General features: G+C 43.4%; 1 protein-coding gene across 6 annotated transcripts; it reads right to left on the bottom strand.

Annotated features, from left to right (window-relative positions):
- Positions 1 to 1,278: 1,278 nt before the first annotated feature.
- On the bottom strand, positions 1,279 to 25,835 carry ARAF (A-Raf proto-oncogene, serine/threonine kinase). Of its 6 annotated transcripts, none has more exons than XM_083355052.1 (16): positions 25,804 to 25,835; positions 19,715 to 19,946; positions 13,981 to 14,087; positions 12,735 to 12,837; positions 12,100 to 12,254; positions 11,904 to 11,990; positions 10,590 to 10,737; positions 9,355 to 9,382; positions 8,248 to 8,390; positions 7,760 to 7,962; positions 7,483 to 7,659; positions 5,854 to 5,900; positions 5,448 to 5,566; positions 5,159 to 5,290; positions 4,516 to 4,650; positions 1,279 to 2,406 (listed from the first exon to the last, which is right to left on the bottom strand). In XM_083355052.1, exons 2-16 carry the CDS (start codon positions 19,934 to 19,936, stop codon positions 2,314 to 2,316), a joined length of 1,899 nt encoding a protein of 632 aa, XP_083211178.1. In that variant the 5' UTR covers positions 19,937 to 19,946; positions 25,804 to 25,835; the 3' UTR covers positions 1,279 to 2,313. The 6 variants fall into 6 exon arrangements, 5 of the variants coding, with proteins under 5 accessions (XP_083211178.1, XP_083211181.1, XP_083211177.1 ...); XM_083355055.1 differs by having other exon boundaries at positions 19,715 to 19,875; positions 25,804 to 25,831; XM_083355051.1 differs by lacking the exon at positions 25,804 to 25,835 and adding an exon at positions 25,396 to 25,581.
- Positions 25,836 to 26,163: the final 328 nt, after the last annotated feature.

Raw genomic sequence — 26,163 nt, forward strand, 5'->3', positions numbered from 1 at the left:
TCTAATTGGGGTGGGTGGGGGAGGGGGAAAATAACTGTCCAAGACTTCTGCAAACTTCAGGATATAGGGATCCTGGCTGCCAAACCTACTTGTTTATTGATAGCTAAGCAGTTATGCTTCAATTCCAAATCATACAAGAAAGTGAAGTTGTGAAATAAAGCAGATTTGAAAATAACAGGGAAGATGTTTTACTCAAACTCCTGAGGTCAAAATCAGTTGATTTCAAATGTTTAAATGCTTTGAGAAATTCTGTGTTGAATACTATCTACAATGTTTGCTTGGTAATACAAGCAGCCGAAACATCTGAATTAAGCACTATGGCCCAGATGTCCTGAAACTTTAGGAGCCTTAAGAAATGCAGTGCTTGAGCCAGAAAATTCATTTGTTTACAAAAATTAAGAAGTTGAATGGAAGAATTAGTTATACATCCGAATTGCGGAATGTGGAATTGGAATATCCAGTTTTGGAAAGTCAATGGGTCCAAGTGTTAAGAAATGTCAAATATACTCATGATCTAAAAACATGACATTAACTGCTCAGAAATATTAGTTTATTGGACTTCCTGAAAGAAAGTTTAAAAAGAAATAATCATATTTTTTTTATGCTGGTAAGAAATGTCAAGGATCTTGAACTTGGACAAAGTGGTCTTTCCCACCTATGGCTATATTGTTTTGGTTTGAAATTATTATGGATGCCAGTACAACTTTGGAAAGAGTGCATTCTTTGACTATATTCTTAAAATGTGAAGCTTATCATCTCATGAAGTGCTCTGGTTTAATTGAGCCTGGGGCATGACAATAAGATATTATACAAGATAGCTGTCAACACTGCTAACATCGGATGTTTTTGCATTGACAACAGATGGGAGATGTAGCTATTTTCTTCCTTTTGCTTTTAGAGTTAGATGATGCTGGGGAGGGGGGGATGTGCATGAGAGCCTAGCTAGACATAATAACACTGAACCTAGTATGAGAACCAAGGTTGCTGAAATAAAAGATGATAAAGAATTGGCAGGCTGGAGAGGAAGCCCGCACTTCAAACTAATTGGGGAATTTGATTTATGACTGTTAATTGGAGGAGGGAATTGTGCTTTGATACTCTGTGCTCAGGGGAGGGGAATTCAGTTTTTGGCTTCGATTATGTTAGTTGATGCTATGCTACTCAAATAAAGATTCTTTAAGGTAAACAATGCCTCGAAGTTCTTTGAAGAGTTTCATCTGTCAGAACCATGACAATAGCATTATATAATATTATATAAAGCAGCTTACCATCTTGATTTTAAAGAAAGATTCAATATATGAATCTGTTGTGTATTTCTGATAACATTCTGTGTTCCAAAAATGAGAATAGGAAAGAAAATTCAGATGTTTTTATTTCTTTTCCTTTTTTCTTGTTACCATAGTAGCTCTTAAACTGATTATAGAGAGGGTTTATGAGAGCTGACTTTATTTAGCAGTGTCTGATCTTGGAAGTATCACCATATGGCACCAGATATTTTGTTTTCATCGGGGAACACAGTGATTGCCACATTCTCTAAACATATTATTTCATTTAGGTGCATGCACATGAAAGGCCTTGGTATTTGGCATAGGGGGCAATAGTCAGAAACACTAATTATTTTGAAGATACCAAAGCCTACAAATTACGATAGAATTCTAGCAGCATCTCCCTAATGCAAATTTTTACTCTCCAGAAGCTCTTGAAATGAAGGACCGGTTAGCAAGATTTTGTTGTTGATACAGCCTTAAATCTGTAATTTGATATAAGACTGAACACACAGAAGTCCCTAAACCAGACAGGTCTTTAATCTTCTAGGATATCATTGCTTGATAATTCTCAGCTTTGCTTCTTATAAGGAGTGTCTACAAACCCCACATGGTAGTTACTTTCATCGTTATTGGTTTTTTTTAATTATCATTATCATGTTTCTGTTTTACATATATTTTCAAAACAAATGAACAAGAGTTCCTGAAACAGGTTGAGCCTGTTAAAAAAGTGACCCTGGAGAAGATGGAGCCCAGATCACCTTACAGTGGGCTCTTTACAACACTGCAGCTGCTGTTGCGAATTCCTTGGAGCCGTAGGGCTAAGGATAGAATAGAGACCAGTCCACACAAAACTCCTCAGTGGGACTTCCTCTGTCCATCGGTGTAGAAAAAGACAATGCGATACCAGGTGACCTCGACTGCACCGAGTTCCCGGCTTTACGGAAGGGCTGAGCACAGTAGCTATTGGCCTCCAGGCCTGCATGGAACCCTCAGCAGCCACACTTTCTGCATTCACATCAGCTGCAGAGCCACAGAGCTAAAATGGTCAGTTGTGGGCCACACGGTGCAATGCAGGTTCAGAGGCGCTGCGCTCTATCTTGGGCAAGGAGTGCTGAAGTGACTCAATAGAGGCCAGAATCTGAAAGAGAAGAAAGAGTTTTTCCCTCAGAACTAGCATCTCACCAAATGCTACCTTGGTGGAGTGGAGTTCTGGAATCCTAACTCTAGAAGTGATTCCATACTTCGGGCTTGCTATTCAATAGGTACAAAATTTGCAAACTTGAAGGCCGTTGAAACTCAGCAGAATGCTTCTCTTTATGCGACACAGATGAAGAGAGAAAACGTGTAAATATTGTTTATTGTTCCCATTTCTTTTTCCTCCTTCCACAGCTCCATGAAGTAGAAGGGTGTACATTATGTGAAGATCTGCATGATTTATGTTTCTAACTTTTCTCTGAACTTGGGAGTTTTGGTTTGTCTTTAGAAAGAAGTTACCGTATATACTTGAGTATAAGCCGACTCGAGTATAAGCCGAGACCCCCTAATTTTACCCCAAAAAAACTGGAAAAAGTTATTGACTCGAGTATAAGCCGAGTATAAGTATAAGCTTGGCCCCTTCTTAGCAACATATCTATATTCTGTGCCACGACGAGCCGCTCGTTGACTCTGGCAGCATCCCGGAGCTGGCTCGGCTGCGGTTCGCAGGGTCCGCTCATCAGGCTGACAGGCTTCCTGGCAGCACATCCCGCAGGGAAGGTCTGCTAGGGAGGCGGCAGTCAAGCATTGTTTCCCTCCTCGTGCGTGTGTGTGTGTGAGAGAGAGAGAGACCTGTGGGAACGGCTGGTAGAGGTGGCGGCAGTCCGGCATTTCCCCCCCTCATGCATGCGTGCGTGTGTCAGACCCGCGGGAATGGCTGGTAAGGAAGCGGCGTCCCCCCCCTCCTGTGTGTCGGGCCCACGGGGCTTGACACACAGAGAAACGCAAATGCCGGACTGCCACCTTTACTAGCCATTCCTGCGGGTCTGACACACACACACACACACACGCACAAGGGGGAGAAACAACGCTGGACTGCCGCCACCTCTGCCAGCTCTGCAAGGCTGCCGCTCCCTTCTCTCAGCAGCCTGGCCCGAACGAAGGGACAGTTCTTTTTTTTTGTTCACTGGAGTATAAGCCGAAGTGGATTTTTTCAGCCCAAAAAGTGGGCTGAAAAATTCGGCTTATACTCAAGTATATACAGTATATGTTAAAAAGGACACAGAGATGCTGCAATGGTGTTGGCCTGCCTCAGAATCAAAAATCCTGGGAGGGAAACATGAAAATGAAGTCAGGTATGGTAGCAGTTTATATAATTATATATGGAGATGAGAAGGTCAAGAGAAGAAAATGACTCTTCCTCTTTGGTTACGCTATGACATTTAATCAGCAGCTTTAGGACACACGGAAAAAAGCATTTCTTCATATAAAACTCATAATTACCTCTGGAGAACTTGATGGACAAGAGTGCATGGAAAACCGAAGAGCACCAGCCTGAAGGCTCATCCTAATCCAGCCAGCATCTCTTGTCCACCAAAGCAGGAGATAAGAGCAACGATAGTATTTCTGGCTTGCATTTCTCAGCAATTTAAAAAGAGCCTTGGTGGAGCAGTGGGCTAATGCCTCCTTAAGTAACACCAGCTGCCTGCAATTAGTGCAGGTTCGCATCCCACCAGGCTCAAGGTTGACTCAGCCTTCCATCCTTCCGAGGTAGGTAAAATGAGGACCCAGATTGTTGGGGGCAATAAGCTGACTTTGTAATAATGCCGCTTGGGGTGTGTGTGAAAGCCCTAATAAGCAGGCATATACATAGAATGAAGGCTACTGCTAAGCTTGTAAGCCGCCCTGAGTCTTCAGAGAAGGGCGGGATATAAATGGAATTAAAATAAAATAAATAAAAATTGAAAATCAAATAAGAATATATTGAAGAATATAACTGTTCTGATTAGTTGCTTTATCTTTCAAAGATTTGCCCATTGGCCTTCAGGACAAAAGATATGAAACACCTTCAAAAGAGGAACAGGCCAATCCATGTGCACGTGCTCTGCACCTCTGTTACTACGATTGCTGGAGATACTTTCTGCCACGACATTTTGCTGATTAGTTTCTCAGAGATGTACGTTTGGCCATCAGCTAAAACATCATCCTGACTGATGGATCTTATGTACTGATGGACTTCAAACCCTGGTATCTCAATCCCTTATGGCCTCACCTGAGGGAAGAGGGGTCTTTCTTCACGATTGAATTTAAGGCAATCACTCATTAGCCTGCGCATGGCTTTGGGGCAGTTGCTTGGCACCTTGCTAAGGTCAGGAGACAGATACCCCCGACCAACCATGAATATGATCTAGAAGAACAAGAGAGATGCAGTGTGATTTAAACATTATGTAGGAAAACTATGCAGAGCAGAGTTTCTGACATCGTTTCGAAGCCCCTCTCCCCTCAAATAGCTCCACTCCGAATCATGTGACCAGTAGAGAGGGAAGCTTGAATGGAGGAGTTGGCAGCGTTCCGCACCAAGGCCCAAAGAGAGGCCTATTGGAGGAATTTTCCAAGTATGTTTCTCTCTTCAGTTTTGGGCTGATAAGGCCCAATTTTAAACATGAACTTTCTAGTAAAAAGGGGGACTCTCTATCTGAATAAGATAGCGTCTCTCCTTGAAGAACACTTCAGAGGGAGAAGAGACCACAGGCAGAAGATGAGGAGACCCAGCAAAGACCTTAGCTGCTTTGAGAGTCACTTGAGCCCCTTCTGTTGACTGCACTGAATAGCCAGTGAGGACCATTCGGAGAAACTGAACACAGGATGTGGCTGAACCCTGTTGAATCCCAGTATTCCCTTTCTTTCTTCCTTACCTGGTCCCGGTTGTTGATATGACTATACGGAAGAGTCCCGGAGAGCAGCTCATAGAGGACAACTCCATAGGAGTAGACGTCTGACTGGAAGCTGTAAGGATTGGGGTCCTGCATTCGAATCACTTCTGATGCCTGAGGGAGTGCAGTGGGAAGGCATTAAGACTTGCAGATGGGGTAAGCCAGACCTTTCTATTTTCTAGAGGATAAACACTGTCTTTCTGCTACCCATCTCTTCTGCTCATCCCCAACCCTGGCCCTGTTTCAAAGCTTTACCTCCCAACATACACACCATCCAGAGGATGGAACCACTGGGTTGTTCCACTTGCTGTGAGCCACTCCAGCGTGTCTTCACTGTGGCAAGGCCAAAGTCACCAATCTTTACCGTCAAGCCTTCGTGCAGGAAGATATCTGGCAGCAGTAGGTGAAGGAACTTCACAGATACTTTGGCCTGAGTAGGTAATCACTTGTCCAACAAGAAGCACGTGTTATCTATTCCTGACCTCAATTCCCCAAAGTCTAACTTTTATCTCGTGCAGCATCTTGGGAGATATTTACAGTTTTGGAGCTCCGACAATGTAGTTAGTGCAAACCCTCTTTATTCTGCTCTGACGTGCTGGCTCTTAGTTACCTAATTCACTCAGGTTTCCTAAAAAAGGATTCCCACCCAAGACTGAACAGCTGCAAGAGAAGGATACTATTAGATTTGAGGTCCCGGTGGATTATGTTCTTGGCATGAAGGTAACTGGGGAAAAGAGATGAGTTATGACTATTTTTTCTTTACATAATCATTCATAAGTGTGTCACCCACTTTCCTCTCTGCCTGCATGTATATATATTGGGCATACATTATATGGAGTGATTTTTTTTTGCTTAATTATTTTGATTTTTTTGCATCTCACCATTTGCCACAGGGCCATTTCTGTTGTATCAGGTCCATTTCTCAGAGCTCAGACCCCGTGAACATACATTTGGTTCTCAGGTTATGACCTCTCGTTTAGAAACCGTTTAAACTTGTGGCAGTGCTGGACAAAGGGTCCTGGTGATGGGTCTTCAGCATTCCAGCTGCTGCAATGGCCCAATAGTCACATGACTGCACCTGGGTGCTTGGAGCCTGGCTCATGATGTTGTTTAGCAAGCCACAATCATGCAATCGCAATTTCTGACATTCCCTGCTGGCTTCTCCCAAGGAAAACCAATGGGGATGCTGACAGGAAGTCAGAGGTCACAATTAATTTAATTTTAATTTTAATTTTAATCCCATTCATATCCCGCCCTTCTCTGAAGACTCAGGGCGGCTTACAATCTAAAGCCCCAATCAATGTGCTTAGCAATAGCCTTCATTCTATGTATATGCCTGCTTATTATTAGGGCTTTCGGGGGGGCCCCAAGCGGCATTATTACAAAGTCAGCTTATTGCCCCCAACAATCTGGGTCCTCATTTTACCTACCTCGGAAGGATGGAAGGCTGAGTCAACCTTGAGCCTGGTGGGACTCGAACCTGCACTAATTGCAGGCAGCTGGTGTTACTTAAGGAGGCATTAGCCCACTGCTCCACATGAGCACCAGGCACAATGACAACAGGACTGCTGCAGTTGCCACTGCCTAAGTGATTTCGTCATGTGACATGACATTTTATAATACATTCGTTAGGAATAGTAATTCTGATCCTACCTGCTGTTGGATCTGTGACATTTATTTCAAACCCAGTGGAATCTTATGACCTCTGCCTACAGTTTACTGGATGTTGTGGAGCTCAACATAATGCTACAGCTCAAGTGCTGAGTCTCTATGCTATGCCTGCAACACCAGGAATATTGTAGTCCAGCCTTCCCCAATCAAGTTATTCTGGGAATTGCAGCCCCAACACAACTGGTAGATGTTTGGCTGAGCAAAAGTATTGCAGACAGTGTGGGCTGAAACTAATGTTGGTTCTGGAAGTCAGATGATTTCAAAAAGCCAATCCTAAACCTGGTCTGCAAGAGTTCTTAACTGGATGGATGCACTGGCGATTTTGGTAGCACATTTAATTAGTTCTGCTCTTTTAATGACTGGTAATTGGTGGGTTTTTTATTGGTTGGTTATGCTTTTATAGTGTTATCACAAGGAGTTGTGATTATTTAAGGTGTTGTTTGTTGAAAGATGTCCTATAAATAAATATATCATTTATTGCTACTAAAAATCCTGTGGATTATTAGGTTTCCACCTCAATTAGCCAAGAGGCTCTGAATAGACCATAGCCAGGAACATTGTTCACAGTCTGCTTTCTTCCTTTGCAACTGCTCTTCAAAACATGCTGCCTTAAGACTTGATGGCTCTACACTCACTCCATGCCCTGTGCTGTCTGTCGGGCCACATCAATCCGTTGCACCATCTCTAGGGGTGTTTCTTGTACATGCAAATGCTGATAAAGGCTGTTGCCTTCACACCACTGGGTGATGATGGCGAAGCTAGGTCGAGTCATGAACCCCATAAAGAGCAGTATGTTCACATGGCGTGTCTTCCTGAAAAGTAGGAATGAAACAGGTGTCAATGACTTCCTAGGCAAAGTTGGCCTTCAGTTCATCCTTTCCCCAAAGGGCTGCCAGAACATACTTGGCCTACCTAAGCACCTGCATCTCATTTTTGAAGGCTTGCACTTGCTCACTGGTGGGATTGGTGACCTTGAGGATCTTGATTGCCACGTCCCCATGCCAGCGGCCTTTGAAAACAGTGCCGAAGGATCCAGCCCCAATGCGTTTCTGCAAGGTGACCTCATTCGGGGAAACCTCCCAGTAGTAGCTTGAGTCCCGATAGCCCAAAGATTTCTATGAGAAGCAAGGTGGCACCAAGGAAGAAGAGGAGCCATAAAGACAAAATGTTTGCAATCAAGTGTCAGCTCTCACCACAATGAAACACTGTTCCATGTATTACTCCTGTTAAAAAACCCTTGCTATCAACACTGTAGCACCTCTTGTTCCACCCAAACAGCCCAGCCATTACTGGTACTATGCTTACCGGTACAGACATTATCACTTCTTGTGGCTACTATTTTGAAATGTCCACTCAAGAACCACTTGTCAAATTACCTACTTTCCCACCTCAATACTCACAGGTTTCTTTTTGTCTTCGGAAGGCATCTTGCGCTCTCTCGGAGACTCGCCTGGGGATTTGGGGTGTGGAGAACGTCGACCAGGAGAAACGGCAACTGAGGGAGCTGGTGGGGTGTTAGGAAGTATCTCAGGCCCACTCGTTGCTGTAGCAAGAGGAAAAGAGGGGTGACACCTTCACACAACCTTTATTATTAAGGAACTTACAACTATTACAAAAGTTAACTAAAAATCAATGAGTAGGTAAAAGAATTCACAGAAAGCATAGATTAGAAAATAAAAAAAATTGTCCTTCTCATAACAAGAGTTTAGGATCATCTTAGGAACTGGACCAATATCAGTCTCTGCACTAATGAAATGGCATGGTTTCTTTACACACTGCACAATTAATTTATGGAACTCATTTCACATATAAGCAGACACAAATTGTCAGCCAGGCTTTGTCCAGTATCAACACATTTGTAATATCAGGTACAGGTTGAAACCAAACTTGGTAAAATAAAATACAACCACAAACATCAGTGAAGCTAACATAAGGTATCTCTAAGTCCAATTAATACATTGTCTCACCTTCCCATGAATTTGTCTGTAACTTAGAAAAGTGGACAAATATTAATGTCACAACATTAGATTGCATATTATAATATACTCTTGCATCTTCCTATAACTGGAAGCTTGATTTTTAAACTAGCATTTGAAAAGAATCAGATGAGTCTTTGCAGACTGCAGAGGAGTGGAAGATAGGCTGTTCAGATTCTATTGGTCTCCAAGCCTTAATAGTTTCTGCTAGCACAGCTAATGGCCACGTGATGACAGCTGCAGTCCAACAGGTAGAGAACCACATGCTTATCATTTGTGGTGATAAATCATCTGGATCTCTAGCAGTCTTTCTCATTACAAATAACCTGATCCTGTTAATATTTAGGACCTGCAGCTCTGGTGCAGCTGCTGTTGCATGATATTGACTGTCAATGCAAGCAAAAAATCATTCCCAGAGACTGTTATCCCCGCTCTCTGACACTTGGTCCCTATGCTACAGACCACCCCATATAGAAAAGCCATACGCCCACAAGGCCCCCCATTCAATTATTACTTTGTTGAAAAACTCACCATCTGTGTTGTGGTTCCTGGCTATGACCTGGAAAAGGAAAAGGAAGACTCAGTAGGTGTCTAAATAGAACTGGATTCTCAAAACAGGAAGGTTGCTTGCTTGCCTGCTTGCACCTTGATATCACTTTATCTTCAAAGCATTAGGCTTACTTCATACCATGACAGCAAACAGATAGGACTATACAATACAGTTTCAGAAGCCTCCTCTGTGAATATTTCTCTGTTCAATCCTATCCCCAGAGCAAGTCTGAGTGGGTTAAGGATCTTCTCGCATAAAAAAGTAGAATGCTATGGATTCACCAAATGAATTTGGAATCCTGATTTCACAACATCTAATTTTCTAGGTACAGAAAATATGTGGCGAAACATTTCACCAAAATAGAATCTACCTATAGGCTGAAAGAAAACAGCTCATGATCCTTTTTAAAAAAAGCTGAATTCAAGCATCTTATTTTTTAAAAAAAGACAAATGCAAAAGTAAACTAGATCAGAATAACTGCGTTTTAGATCTACCTTTCAGAGGTTGAGGGATCAACAAAGAGGACCTCAAACGACATGTCAGAATAAGAAACCTAGTTTATAGGCCTACTATCTTTACAAGACCTATGATCTCTTAACTGTCTAGATCAGGGGTGTCAAACTCAATTTCATTGAGGGCCGCATCAGCATTGCGGTTGCCCTCAGGGGGCCGGGTGGGTACGGTGGGCGTGGCCTACTGGGTGGGCGTGGCTAGAGTGCGTATGGCCTACTGAGTGGGCGTGGCCAGCTCTACATCGTTCGCATCAAGGGTGCCTATGGGGGCCTGGGCAGGACAGATCTGAGGGTCTCTGGAAGAAGGAGGGTCTCTGGGCCAGGGCCAAGGCAGTGGGGGCCGTTCCCTCACTGTTTCCAGGATGGCTTCGCGGGCCACATGAAACCACTTCGCGGGCCGGAATCGGCCCCCGGGCCTTGTGTTTGACATGTCTGGTCTAGATACATTTTAAGATATTTAAAAAGGAACCAAATATTCTGAATAGATTAACTTATAAATATGCCACAAAACTCATATGTTTTCTTATCTAGACTAATTTTAACCAATAGATGTTAGCTCACTAAGACCAGTCTCTGGATTTCACATTTGCTGCAAAGCCATCAGGGGACTAATGTCTAGATGACACTTAGCTGGTAACAAATAACCTGAGAAAGAGAGAAACATTTTAGAGAGGAGCTCATGCTCCAGGTTCAGATGTTCTCACCTCAAGGATGCTGCTGTCCACAGGGCTGATGGTGCTGATCATATGGACATTAGGGGTAGAAGTTGAGCGGTGCCGTTGTAGACGCCCATCACTATGAAGGCTGGGAAAATTGAAGGCATCTTGATTGAGGGGTGAATGTTTGTCTGAGCTGCAAAGGAAAAGGAGGGCAAGAGTTTACACTTTCCAAATGAAAATTCTTAAATCTTAAGATCAGTTATTCTTAAATGTGTCATGAGAGCTCTCAAGTTTTATTTTTCTTTTAGTAGGGTATACATTTCTGTCCTCCATAAAGGAAATCAAGGAACTTGTCCCTATAAATAAATGCCACCAATGCTTTCTTGAAATTCTCAAGCATGTGTTTTGACAGGGTCACAATTTACCTGGATGGCCTATATTTTTTTCCTTTCGACAAAGAGGATGAGCTGGTGAAGATGTATTTTATGTCCAGATTCACCTATCATGCTAAACTACGGTAATAAGCAGAGTTTCAAATAAATAATATATGGGTTTACACAACATGCTAAGCTAACATCAAATAAATACACATTATATACTGCTCAGAAAAATAAAGGGAACACTTAAACAACACAATGTACTGTATTTAATTAGTAGGATGTCTTATTTTCTGTTCCCTTTATTTTTTGAGCAGTATATTTTAGCATAATGTATAAACGCTTGCAGGGACGCGGTGGCTCAGTGGGTTAGGACGCTGAGCTTGTCGATCAGAAGGTCGGCAGTTTGGTGGGTCGAATCCCGAGTGCCGCGTAACAGAGTGAGCGCCTGTTACTCGTCCCAGCTTCTGCCCACCTAGCAGTTCGAAAGCACGTCAAAATGCAAGTAGAAAAATAGGGACCACTGCGGTGGGAAGGTAACAGCGTTCCGTGCGCCTTTGGCGTCTAGTCATGCCGGCCACATGACCACGGAGACGTCCTCGGACAAGCGCTGTTTCTTCGGCTTTGAAACGGAGATGAGCACCGGCCCCTAGAGTCGGAAACGACTAGCACGCATGTGCGGGGGAACCTTTACCTTTACCTTTACCTTATAAACGCTTAATGCAACAGAACAATTCGGTGATGTATTAACAGGTGCCTTCCTCTTGCAATTACCTACAGCCCCCTGGAAGTTTTTATCTGAATACTTTCCAGATGTGTTGACTCCAAGGATTGCTAATGACTGTGTTGCTTTCCTAACACATGTTGACATTACTAGTGGAGTGCAAATTAGGCACTCTTCCCTCTGGCTTCATACTATTCCCTGGTGGAGATTTCAAGATCACCTGCCCCAATGCAGTTATCTAATGAACAGGTGGCTTACCTGACTGCTTGAGGGGTCATGGGTTTGTAGATAGGCTGGAAGGGGATTGTGGGGATATTGTCTTGACACAATTCATGGCTGTAAACACTACAGGGGAGGAAAACAATGTCTTCAATACCAAACTAATGAAACCAGTTTTTATGAGCTGATCTTCACAGCAGGTGAAAGGGAAGGCCCCCAAGAGAGGGATACTCACGGTTTGTGGGTTGTAGCCAGGTCCACACATACTGTAGGCACTTTGCTACTGCAGTGTTCGTGGAACTTGTAGCCACATGTTTGACATCGAAAGCCATGGAATATGAATTTAAGGCAGAAATCACAAAAGGCCAAATTGAAGTAGGTCTTGCGGACCTGTACAAAGGAATGGATTAGGAATATGAGAAATGAAATGGAGGCGGAAGGGTTGGTATGTGCCTGATGGTGTGTGTAGTAGGCCATGAGATTATATGACGAGATTTGGAAAAATTATCCAAAGTCCTATCAATTCAGAAACAAATCAATTCAGACTATCAAAGTCTTTAACGCTCTTGGCTCTCGTACTAGAATCCAGTGATTTTGCAGAACAGCAGGGGACCCTTTGAGTTGCTGCAGTTGATCTTGGGGGCAGAGAAAGCAGTTTTGTAAGATGGAAGCCTCCAGCCACGTTGCTGGCCTCCCATTCCCACCACTCCCAGCCAGCCAATAAGACACCCAGTCATCAATGAGGAAGACTTTGATCCAAGAATATCTTCAGGGCTGCAGATCCCCCATTCCTTTCTACACATTATTCTGGGAAAGAGCTACAGCACTCAAGTATAGTAATGTGATGTTGTGGAGTTTTACAGGACTCACAAAATTGTGCATAGTAAGAGGTACATTCTCCAGAACCTCTACAGAAAGTGCAGTCCCTTCCAAATTGACCAAGTCTGTCTCCCAATCTGTGATGGTTTTTCGCCTGCATAGAAGAAGAAACAACAAGAAGACACTAAGCATCATCTAGCTTTGCGACACACACACACACCGCCCCATGCCTATCAATGTAACATTCCTTCCAATTCAGCTCTGATATCAGAGTCCATAATTGCTCAAGAGCAAAGCAATCCATTTGAGAGAGAACCATTTAAAATGTGTTCACATGTAAGCAAGTTCCATGTAGGTCACTAGTACACAAGGTGCAGATTAGGGGAACCAAAATATTAAATTGCCTAATATTAAATTACCTAAACACAGTAAAAGTATTAATGGGTAAATACGGTAACCTTCAGCAGGCGGTGAGGAAAACAAGATCTTTTTCCCCCAAATATTATAAGCCCTTGGTTCTATATTTGTGTCCCCTAATTATTCTCCACTATAACTGTTTATTCCCCAAATTGTGATTGGGGAAATGATGGGAAAAGCTTTGACCTCATGATGGAATGTTGACAAGTATTACAATGGCTCAGGAAAGAAAATGTGCCAAATGTCGGCACACAAATTCTATGAAAGAAAGGGAAATTGTCAAATTAGATGGAATTAAAATCTCACATATGCCCAGAGAGCAAGTGTGCCTTTGGCTGAAGGGGAAGCTTTCCTAAAAGAAAGAAAGTGGACTGTGAGGAAAGACTGTGTGGAATAGGGACAGGGCAGACAGGCTAATTGGGAAGGTTGCAAAGCAACCCTTCTTCTCCCTAAAAATAGGGATCAAATTCCAGATTTACCAATCTGAGCCTCAGGACTGACTTCATACTTCAATGACTAGACTGTTTTCTTGCTTTCTCTTTACAACTAAAAACCAGAGCCTTGTGGCCTAATTAGCAAAAGCTGGAGATGGAGTTGCTACTAGTATGCAGAGATTTGGTCCCATTTCACAACTCCTTGTGAAAACATGTAAACTTTGGAGTGTAACTTTGTTTGGAGTTTGTTTGGGATTTGTTTCTAGATATTTATTTATGCTACTTATGAGGAATGCTTGCAAAAACCACAGAGAATGAAACAAACTGAAGATGATCTGCCCATTTTTAAGAGTGGCAGGAGACAGTTTTTGGTCTATACACAACTAGCTCTACTCATGCTTCCCTCAATTCCTTCTCATAACAACCTCCTCATCGGGGTCACTTACCCATCACCCCTTTTCCTGTAAACCACGCAGCAGTCCTGGTTAAGTCCACGCACTTTCAGGGCCTTGTCTAAGGAGTCATATACAGTCAGACCTGGCCGGACAGTGACCTAGAAGGAAACAGCAGAGTAATCATGAGATCAAGGTAGTGTGAGGGTAATTTTCAATCCCTATTTCCCACTGAGGTTCTAACTGTTTTTAAACTATCTCCTCTTCCCTGATCCCTGCAGTATAGATCTCAGCCTACTGGTCACCTGAACAAGAGTAGGGACCAGAATCCTAAATAATGCTGCCAAAATGAAATTCATTGTGATTCACTGAAGCAGGAGAGAATCCTGACTAATACATTGATTAGGGCAACAGTTGTAAACGATCCTACAGGAAGTGGTTTATCTTTCTGTCAGGGTTCAGATCTGAATAAGATGGAAACTACTGTACATTGATTGCTATGATACCGTAGATAACCTCAGTAAAGACTCATACAGAGAAACTGTGGCCTTCCAGATCTTATCAGACCTCTTGGCAGTATTCACTGCCACTAATCAGGGCATATTCTTGGACTGCCTTCTTGGCACGATTTGGGAGTGGAAGACATAGTTTTATAGTGGTTCCACACGATCCTGAGCAGCCAGTTCCACATGGTAATTAAGAGGGAGGAGTGACTCCCCAAAGCCCAACTATCTGCCCCATGTTATTTAAGATCTCTATGAGAAATCACCCATCATTTTGGGAGGTTTGGCTAAGATCTAGTGATTGGACCAAAGTCACCCAGCCAGCTTTCATGCCTAAGGGAGGACTAGAACTTACGGCCTTCCAGTTTATAGCTGTACACCTTAGCCACTATGGATTCTGATGATTACAGTTGAATGAGAAAATTGGTAGGCTGGGGGGGAGGGGGAGAGTGTCAAAGCTGAATGGTGCTCTTATCAAGTTTTTTTTTCTGTGCAGGCAAAAAAAGAGAGAGTTATACATCTCAAACCTACATTAAGTCACAGATGTAATGGAGTTCCTTATCTGATGTTTGGAAAGGGTGTGTGTGAGCCTAAACAAGCAGAAATTGAATCCTAACAGGATGGAGGAACTGTTCCAACATACCTACTCTGGCTTGATCATGGCTATTATGTTGAGCTTAGTTGCATTTACCCTGAAGGATGTCTATGACATGGGTGTCCTCCAGCACTGTCAGATTCTGCCTGATCAGCAGGTGGAGGTTGTGGTCAGAGGAGCTTCTGCTCAGTTCAGATGACTAACCAGCTGTGGACAATGGTCCACGGAAGCTTATGCCACTAACATTAAACTTAATGAGAGACACTGATGTTGCTGTTTTCTTTTTAAAGAAAAGCACATTAGGGTTGTCAAAGGGGTTCCGTGCACAAAATATGATTATTATAACTATAATCCTGTATTTAGCTCTGGGAAGTGGGGGGGGAAGTGGGCGGGTTTGGGGTGGGGGGATTTGGGGATATATTGTAAAATTTTGTTTTTGTAAAACTCTTTAATAAAAAAAAAGGGGGGGTTCCGTGCTAAAGCTCAGAGTTTGTATATTTTCATTGTGCACCTTTTCTCTCAGTAGACCAATATAATTCTCAGTGGCTATAGAAGGAACATTCAAAAGGTATGGTAATGCCAGGATAAAGTCAGCCTAATCCAGTTTTCTACAGCTGCCTTGTGGTAATTAGCTATGAGAACTGGCAGTGCTTTTTTTCTAAAAAAAAAAAAAAAAAGGTGCCGGAACTCAAGAGGTGCTGTCACTGGGAGCGATGCCGGTGTCTTGATACGCGTCGCCGCCCGTCCTTTGCACCCCCGCCCCTGCGGCTCAAAGCCACATGCCACGAGGATTCCCCCCCCCACAGCCGCCGTGGGGATTCCTCTCCCTGCAGTTGCCATTGCATGGCCCGTGCTGAGCCCCCACCCGGAGCTGCTCCGAACCCCGACTCAGAGCTGTGTTTCTCGTGGCAGTGGTCTCCGATGCCAAACAGCCTCTTTCCAACCACATCCAGAAAAAATTGTAACAAAGATTGGAATTCTCAAGGCCATGTTTGGTATTTCCCAGCAATCTGTTACTGGAAGGAAAAAGCAATCCCTGCTGTGTTACTGATCCCAGAGAAGCATTTGCATGTATGCGGGTATCCTTAGGGTGCCATAGTTATGGATGAGAAATATTGGTTGCAAAGTTGGCATTTCTGGATGTAATACAGATATTTTGGACTTATTGTTGTTTCTTTGCATGTTTGATATTTTTAAAAAGGCATATGCTACTGACTACACTTATGCACATAAGTAACATCTTTTGAAAGATTGTGACTAAACAAAATTTTAATGTATAGATAATACCACCAGAAATTATTTTAGCCTTTTTAATAAATGTTGTTATTGATGTTAAGCTCACCATGGAAAACATCATATATTGTTATGTATATACTAGGTTAATTATTTAAAGACTGAAGTGCAACATAACTAGATTCTAAATAATCTATTTTTCAAAATACACAACAGTCCAAACAGTAAAAGTAAAGTCCAAATTAAGAATATTTCATTCTTAATAATTGTTTAAGTGATTTAGTTGTAATAGATTGTTATAGATTCAAAATAATTTTCAAGAGTGTACAAAAGATACTATTTTTTTCTAGCATCAGCTAAATTAGACATATTACATTGAGAAAAATGTTTCTCATTTCTTTCCTGTTACTTTTATTGATTTCATTGCAGAGATGTCAACATAGGAAATAGATTCTTTTATCTAATTTTACCTTCCAAAAGACAGAAGCAGATGAATAATGTGAGATTCTTTCGTGTTGAGTTTTTTGAATTAGCTGTTTTAGATTCTAAAAGTTTAGTTCCTAAAGAAGTAACCTTGTAAATAATTTTAATGTCCTCCTCTAGTGCAGGGTAGACAACCTTGGCTCTTTTATGACTCAAGGACTTCAACTCCCAGAATTCCTGAGCCAGCATGGCTCAGCTTGGAAACCTCTCTCTTTCCCCTCAGCTTGGCTGGCTCAGGATTTCTGGGAGTTGAAGTCCACGAGTCATAAAAAGGAGCCAAGATTGCCTACTCCTAAAGCCAATAGAGGGAGCTTTTTTTGCAAAAAAAAAAGGTGCCGGAACGCCGTTCTGAGCGTTCTATGAGAAAAAAAGCCCTGAGAACTGGAACCTCTTCCTGGCAGACATTAGATGGATCCTCTGTCCAGCCAGGCCAACCAATTGACTGTACCTACGCAAGTACTTCCTGTTTGCCCTAGGACTTGTATCTAAGCATTTCCTTGATCAATCATTGCTTCATCAATGACCCTGAAATTTGTCACAAAAAGGAAAAGCTGCATTGAGTCCGAGTTCATAGAATCCTCTCTTTAAAATCTCCTCACATAGCCCCCTGGCCTCATTCCCAGTGTTAATATTCAAGGCTGGCTAAAGATTTGACGTATAGCTATGTCTGACCTCTGTATTTGGATTGCGCTATTTCCTGGCTGAAATAGGATAACATCAACATGTTTTGTAAGAGGCACAATTTAACTGAAGATATACAGGTAGTCCTTGATTTACGAACACAACCGGGATTGGAACTTCTGTAACTAAGAGATGTGGCTATTAAGTGTGTCATCCCTTGACTGCATCTGATTTTGCAAACTTTTTCGCTGTGGTCAGTAAGGGAATCACATGTTTATTAAGCCAATCCAGCTTTCCCTGTTGACTTTGCTTGTCAGAAGATGGCTGGGAAGGCTGTAAACGGCAAAGACATGACCCTGGGATGTTGCAAACATTGTAAATACATGCCTGTTGCCAGGCACCTGAATAACAGTCACATAACTGTGGGGGACACAGTGGTGCAAAGGACCCATCATAAGTCACTTTTTTTTCTCAGGCAGGTTGCAGGTGAACAGCAGGTGAGTAAAAATGGTCTGAATTTACTCTTCACTGGGGAGGACTTGTGATCCCAAAAGAACATGAATGATGGTCTAGTTGTTTTATCGATGATGGTTTGTGACATTGTCATATTAAGTATTTAAACACAATTATTTTTTAAAGAAAATAGCTAACAGATCTATAGAACCCATGCTTGATCAAATTTTAAAGTAAAATTTCAAAGGTAAAATCCACAGCTTGACATTTTAGCAAATTTTATTCTCTTAAAAGTATTAAGTTTTGGTCCAGGTTTAGTTGCAGTGGCATAGCGTGGGTTGTCAGCACCCAGGGCAAGCACCCGGCTGCTGCACTGTCCCTCCCCCAGATAGTCCCTCGCTCTCTCTCCGCACCGCACCGCACGCCTGGCACCCCCCCCAACAGTGGGCGGCGACCCGGCGGCTCGGATCGGATTCGCACAGCCAGCATTGCAGTGAGAGAGAGTGAGTGAGCCAGGCAGGGGCAGAGAGCTGCGAGTGCGAGTGCGAGTGCCCCCCCCGATGTTGCGCCCGGTGCGGCCGGCCCCCCCTGCACCCCCCACGCTACACCACTGTTTAGTTGTGGTGGGATTCTGAACTCTTTTGGCTCCCTGCTTTCACTGAATAGCTGGGCTCAGCCTCAGTTCCCTTTCAATACTGATAAAAATGTTGTTCTCTCATCCTGTTGAGTCTTTGGCCGAGCACTTAATTAGAATTACTTAAGGGCTTACTTTCCTAAATTTTAAACTGACTGCAAATTACCAAAATAAATTGCCGTTGTTTTAGAACTACCGTATTTTCTGGCGTATAAGACGACTGGGCGTATAAGACGACCCCCCAACTTTTGAGATGATTTTCAAGATTTTTCGTCTTATACGCCGGAAAATCAGCGAGCCAGGGAAGGCACGCCCTCCCCTCTCACTGTGGAGGAAGCAGGGCAGGCTGACGTCTGGCGGGAGCCCGTAGGGCAGTCATGCGCGCGTGTGCAGGACTTCCCTGCCGGCTCCCGTCCGACGCTCTTCCCTCTTGAGGCAGCATCCCCGAGGACTCCTTAGGAGCCGGGGAGCGATGCTGCCTCAAGAGGGAAGAGCGTCGGGCGGGAGCCGGCAGGGCAGTCCTGCACACGCGCGCACTCCCCAGCTGCTAAGGAGCAGCCGGGGAGTGCGCGCGTGCACAGGACTGCCCTGCCAGCTCCCGCCAGCCGCCAGCTGCTGATTTTCCAGCGTATAAGACGACTGGGCGTATAAGACGACCCCCCCAACTTTTGAGGTGATTTTCATGGGTTTAAAAAGTCATCTTATACGCCGTAAAATACGGTATCATAAAATTAAAGCTGATTATTTAAAAAAAAATAGAACAAAGCGACTGATTCATTATAAAAGAAACCAGCCAGATTTACTTTCAATTCTAACTCACAAACAATAGAATCTACATATATTGGTTACCACATATGTCCTCCTTTGTCTCTTTCACTCTTCCTCTTTTGAGATTTTCCTTCTCCTCCCTTTCTGTCTGATATTCTCTCATTCTCTACCTCCATATTTTTTCCTTTCCTTAAAAAAAGGTAAACAAACAAAAAAAAAGAGTGGGGATTTTACTGGGCTAAAGCACAGCCCACTTTCGATCGGAGGGAAAGGGACCCCAACTCATCATTTTAATGCAGATATAGAGAACCTGAGGCTCCAGTTGTCATTGGACTCCATCATTCCTAGCCAACCAGGCCAGGGATCATGGAAGTTGTAGTCCAAAAGATCTGGAAAGTGAGAGGATCTGTATCCCTGTCTTACAGGATATCAAGCACCTCATCGACAGGCAGCTGGAGATCCTTTGCTCTTCAGAACGGTCTGAATGGCCAAACTTACCACTGTTCGCTGTTGGTTGGGAAGATCCACCTTGATAGTGCTCCGATTCTCAGCCATGGCCCTCCCTCCTAATCTTCTCCTGCAAGAAGCAATCACCGTGGTCAGGCTCCCCGAGAAAGGCAGGATGTCCTCACTGCTACCCCCATGTGATGGGTCTCGGTCTGGAGAAGGTGAAGAGAAGCCATTGGAGAGAGAGCCGGAGGAGTGTAGGGTGCGCCTCATGTGGGTGATTCTGAGGAAGGGGGGGGGAAAGACAACAGACTCAAATGGATATTGGAGATGTGCTTTCATCTGTGTGCATGACCTACAATACTACAGAAGGTGTCCAGTCACCGGCTGGCAATAATTTGTTTGCACCTTCTTGATTGAGAGAGGCAAACCAAATGAAACTCGTTTAATCTCGATCCCCGTTTCACACACACACACGCAGACATGCACACACGTATGGGATAACTGAACTCCAGCTGGAGCAAAAACCACACATAAACTGTCCAACAGGAAATTTGAAGTATTATTACACATTCCTCCCATTCTTGTGGGGAGAATCCTAATGACCGGAGAGGACAGGAGGCAGCACATATATTGTGCTCTAACTCAAACCTCTTCACCAGTGCCTTGTTACTTCTGGTCAGCTAAGAGACAAATCAGAAAGCATTTCAACCTTTTTCTGGATACTGGGGTGCTTCTTTGTCCCGTGCCAAGTTCAATGGGAATTACCATTGTGTAGTAGTCAGATGTAGATGAATTGTAATTTCCAACAGATTAAGACGTAGCGCTTGGTCTTTCCAGGTGAAGTTAGGGATTGACTTTTTCTGAAGAACCCAAAGAGCCTTATAAATCAGTGTGGATGAATCAGTAGTCTGAGTCAATGTAATGCAGCAGCTGATGTCCTTATGTTCTCTAATTGTTGTATTCAATGAATATTCATCACATCATAGATACCCTATAGTGAGTTTTAAATTACTACATATTACAAGAATACGCTTAAAAAATTAGAGACTGCTGCCCCATTATAAAGAACGTAGATGCATCACTCAATGATATCAGCTAAAGGATCTGTTTAGATCTGCTCCTCGCAGGCACTTATAGTTTAATGGTTTAAAGACGTAGTGCAAGGGTCTCCAATTGTCTTGGGCCTGTGAGGACATTTGAAATTTATTTTAAATTTATTAGAATGCTTAAAAACTATAAAATATAAAGAATCAGAGGAACAAAAAGAAAGAAAAAGAAAATATAGAATTACGACTTCTGTCCTTTCTATCAAGTCGTTACATTTTACTCTTTCCCCTCCCCCCTTTTTCTGTCATCCCCTTCCTTTATAGTCCCCAAATCCATAAATGTCTGTGAGATCATTTGAAAAGTTGAAAGTATGTTAGAACCATTCTTATAAATTAGGTCAGGCAGAAATATTGATGGTAGCCAAGGAATACAGTATTTCAGCAGGAAATCTTGCCTCCAGACATCATGCAAGGGACAAAGAATGTACTTGAACTCTTGACCTAGACTAGAGCCATAAAAATAGTCCTCAACTTACGACCATTCAAAGCTATGGAGGACTCCCCTCCAAAGGTACTTAAAGACCCAGTTCCAAAGTTCCAAGCCTCCACCATGGTCATATGACTGCACGTTGGGTGCTTGGCAACTGGCCTGCATTTACAAATGTTTGTGACATCCTGCAGTCATATGACCATGTTTTATGTTTTTGCCAACAAATGTTATTTACGTCCAGTTTTGGGCAAAAACAACCCACAGCAAACAATGGGTTTGCTTTACAACTGCAGGAGTCACTTTACAGCTGCAGCGTTCACTTAACAACTCGAGCAAAGGTGGTCCTAAAATTAGACAGTCATAAGTCAAAAACTAGCTGTATAGACAGATCTTCTGCAGCTGTGGTAGAACCAGGGACAGTCTAGGTCAATCAGTTCCTCTGAGCTATTAGTAATTTCTCATCCGCAAGGAAGAATGGGAAGAAGATTCACAAAAAAACTAGGACTAGTCTATAAGTATTGAAAGATTGCACATTTGAAAATGACAGGACATCAGAGAAGTCAAATCCTCTTGCATAAAAGGATTGCATGTTATACAAACTGGTCTATTGAACTATTATTTCACTAACAAAGTAGTGATCTACTTTTGCAAGAGAACTGATCCTTTAATTCACACGTCCCTTTCTTTTATCCTTCACACTTTGGATTACATCTCTTATCATCTCTAACCATGCCAGCTAAGGCCGAAAGGAACTGGAGTTGGACATCAGTTGGGGGAGAATGCCATACAGCACATTAGAAAATCTATTTGTCAAGATCCATTTGTTATTTGCCTGATTAAATGGAAGAATAATGGCTCTGAAGCACACCACATTAATGATATGATAAATCGACTGTTTAATTAATTGATATTGTCTTCTTCTGGGAGAAAATGCTGTAAGTGGTCACACAGATATATGTACAGTATTCCAGCTCTCTGCTCCATACAAAGAGAACAAGGAGACAGCAACATAGTCAGACCATAAAGCAGCTTTGGTAAAATAAATGTATACCCTGCTACAACCACTACTCAAATTCTGACCAGCATTTGGTCTTCAGCACTAAGAACTTCAAACTTCAACTGCTATACACGCTATCTGTATATTTCCATGTATGAAATTTATGATCTGTATGTGTACATATATTGCTCTTTATATACACGTTTACCGTATTTATAGCTCATTTGCTCTCAGTCAAACTAGTCCATAGGGAGAAGCATACTGAAATAAATTAGGGTTAATTCTATCTCAGGTCACAAAATTAGACCCTCAAGGGTAAATGCAATGTCCCTGCTATTCTTTATCCAAGAGTGTTCCGCTCAGCAATTAATTTGCATCAGCTCTAGGGACTTGCTCCTGTTTAAAGCCTAACCTTCAGTAGCTGCTTTCACTAGATGACAATTTTCTGCGGTTAAATTGTTCTCTAATGACGTGGGAGGCATCTCCATAAGAAGAAACAAATGAGCAGTTTTGTCACTCAAGTCCATGTTAATCATAGGTATTATAAGCAGCAAACTACTATCTCAAAGTAGAAAAGCAAGATAGGCGTGTGAATGGAAAGGGTAATTACAAGGCTCACCCAAATCAAGAAGAAACTGGCTATAGGATAAATGTCCCTTTAGCAGCTCTTCTTCAATTTGCTTGTAATCAATAATCACAATCCCTTTTTTCTATTAAAACCCACTAAGGCAGTTTACAATCAGGATTAGGATACAAAGTCCATCTTCAATACAAAATAAAGATCCTCAGCGTATCCATCAAAAAGGAAATAATTCTGCAACCTGATAACTTGCAGTTATCAGCTCTCACATCCCCAGCGAGTATCCCCAATGTTTGGAGATTCTGGAAACACATCTGGAAAGTTACAGATTTGTCATCCCAATTTAAAAGCAAGGGGGGGGGTTCCAGCAGACATCCTATGTATGCATTGTCTTGAGTACCAGAGGAGAAACAGCCCTGCAGATTTCAGATATACCCCAACATTTCATATCTGACAGTAGAGAGGAGCAAAATTGCACTGTACCTGTCAATCAAGCTAAGGCTCTACTTAGATACAGCTGTGTCTGGAGTGGAGGCAGATCTTTGTACCAAGATTTTTTTTCCTTATTAAAACTAAAAGGAAACGAGAGCTGGAATGAAGAAAAGTTTGTTCACAAAGATATCTCTTCAGTGTTGAAATGCAAGTACTTCAAAGAGAATAGCAGTCTAAGTTAAACAAACTCACTTGCTGATTAAACCCTGGTTTTTACTTTATCATCTCAATCCTTCTCAGTAGATATACTAATAGGATACCGTTGATCCATACAGACACCTTCTTTTTCCCCACAAAACATCAAGTGAATGTCCACTCTTCTGAGCATAAGGAGTCTCAAGCAACCAAATCCACTCTAAACACAGTCCAGTTAAAAGAGGCCATATTCATTTGGCTTCCACAGATGCCATTTATATTTTTACCGTGCAGAATCTTGGACATACTACATTTCATTTCTCAACTTAGGGATTTCTTTCTCAGCATTCTTAATGTAAGAAATAAATTCCTTAGAAGTTCCAGTCACCCAGCAAAGCAAGCAGCTGACTCAGGTGGACCAATTTCCCACGCTGCTAAGATGCAACACAACAGTGTTCTCTCCCATGGAAGCCCAATTCCAACAAACTATTCATGCATACTGAAATGCCCTCAAGCGCATGTTCTCACTGCAAGAAAACTGGCCTAGCAAAACTATTGTGTTTTGGATAGCCATTAAAACCTGGTTTATTCAAAAGCATTTGAGAAATAGATTCAGCACGAGGGGGCCTCCTGCTATGGGGCTTGAAGTTGTTGACTACGTCTTAGGTGCTGCTGTTTTGTTTTGCTATTTGTGGACTGTTATTTCTATCCAAATGTTTGCATGATCATTTCAGGCACTTACAGCCTTTTTTGGATTAGAGCACCCTTTAAACTGTAGTAAAAATAAAATAATCTAGCACAGGGTCCCACTGACAGACAGAAGCACCATTAGGACTTCTACCCATCATCAAATTGTCTTGGGCCAAGGTTTAGTTTAGTTTTAGTTTAGTTTTATTGTATTTGTATACCGCCCTTCTCCCGAAGGACTCAGGGCGGTGAACAGGGCATACATAAAAAATACAGGATACAAAAATTAAAAAGAATTAAATAGTAGCCCAGCTAAAACAGTCGATAACAATATAAAAATCCCCATTAAAACCCCAACATATCCCCATCAGGCCAGGCCGGCTTGTTCAAATAGATGGGTCTTCAGACCGCGTCGGAAGGAGCGAAGGTCAGGTGCCATCCGGAGCTCAACCGGCAGCTGATTCCATAAAGCCGGAGCGCCCACAGAGAAGGCCCTCCCCCTGGGGGCCACCAGCCGACATTCTCTGACCGGAGGCACCCTGAGGAGGCCCTCTCTGTGGGAACGCACAGGGCGGAGGGAAGTTGACGCCGGCAGCAGGTGGTCCCCGAGGTACTCCGGACCCATGCCATGTAGGGACTTAAAAACCATCTATCTTTACCTCTTAGCAGGTACAAGGAACTGTTCTGCTTACTTCCCCCCACTAAGGGGAAATTCTTCAAACAAGCACTTCTTTGACAGGCAGAAGGAGCAGGAAAAAACCTCTGGGGCAGCTGGGGTTTTTTTTTCCGTTGTTTTTTTTTTTCATCTAGGCATCTCCATCCAGAGGAGGAGAGACCACTGCAGAAGATGTCCAGGCATTCTTGGTTCCAGCTGAGGCTCAAGGCTTATTTAGGGAAAGGAATCCACGACAAGGTGGGCAGGGAGACTTGCGGAAGAGAAAAATCCACCGACCTGTAAATGGAACCAGAACACCAGGCCAAATCCAGGCCGGTTCGGCAACATTCCCCAGGCACAGAGGCTAGTCCAGGGGTAGGCAACCTCGGCTCTTTTATGACTCATGGACTTCAACTCCCAGAATTCCTGAGCCAGCTTGGCTGGCTCAGGAATTCTGGGAGTTGAAGTCCATAAGTCATAAAAGAGCCGAGGTTGCCTACCCCTGGGCTAGTCACAAGCGGATCGTTTGGACTCTTGCTCTAGCTGCCGGGCCACGATCCGCCACACCTATTCCAGCGCGACGCCGGATTGCCCCAACCAGTCCCCGAAATGCAACGGAACCCAGGAAGTGGCCCTTCCCCGTTCACCTGCTCAAGCCCGAGAAGCTCCTTGGGCTAACGGGAAAAGAGCCTCGAGGGCACCGACAGATTCCCGCAGCCGCGGAAGCGATCCTAAGGCGAGGAATGGGCGGAGGTCCATCAGAACCGCGCGGAAAGGGACCGACGGAGGGAACCGAAGCAGCGCCAGTTCGTATTAGGGCTCCTACTCCATGGGAAGATACCATAACCGGGGGCGGGGAGGGGGGGGACCCGTAAGGAAGGATTTACCTCTTGTCCAGAAAGGCACGGGGGAAACCATTCTACATGACTGCAGAGGCACGCTCCAGCCGTTCTCCCGTCCGCTTGTCCACCACCGAGGGGTGGAGCCGAGCCAGACCAACGGAATGAAAGAAAACGTAAAAGAAGGACCAAAAAAAAACCTCCCCCTCTTCCTACCTGTCAGAGAGAAAAATCCACCATCTTGTATGAACGCTCAGAAGGGGCGTGGCCAACCAACTAACGTCACAATGAAGGGAAGGGATCTCCCCGCGCAAGGAAAGAGCTTTAACTCCTTCCGTGCTTCACGCTGGAGAACTCTAGGTGACGAGGAGAAGGTGCTAGACTGGAGAGAGAAGATCATCTAAGGCAGGGGTCTTCAAACTTGGCCCTTTTATGACTTGTGGACTTCAACTCCCAGAATTCCTCAGCCAGCTGGCTGAGGAATTCTGGGAGTTGAAGTCCACAAGTCATAAAAGAGCCAAGTTTGAAGACCCCTGATCTAAGGAGAAAATCAGAACCGGTTGGCAGCCACCGGTT

This window comes from Vipera ursinii, assembly GCF_947247035.1.
Source record: "Vipera ursinii genome assembly, chromosome: 2".
Taxonomy (NCBI): Eukaryota; Metazoa; Chordata; class Lepidosauria; order Squamata; family Viperidae; genus Vipera; species Vipera ursinii.

What these genes read in the sequence shown, in the direction of transcription:
- ARAF (XM_083355052.1), bottom strand. Translation starts at nt 19,936, where the DNA reads ATGAGGCGCACCCTACACTCCTCCGGCTCTCTCTCCAATGGCTTCTCT. An exon ending in CCGAAGACAAAAAGAAACCT is followed by an intron (nt 7,963 to 8,247) that starts GTGAGTATTGAG and finishes TGCTTCTCATAG; the next exon opens with AAATCTTTGGGCTATCGGGA. An exon ending in AATGAGATGCAGGTGCTTAG is followed by an intron (nt 7,660 to 7,759) that starts GTAGGCCAAGTA and finishes CCTACTTTTCAG; the next exon opens with GAAGACACGCCATGTGAACA.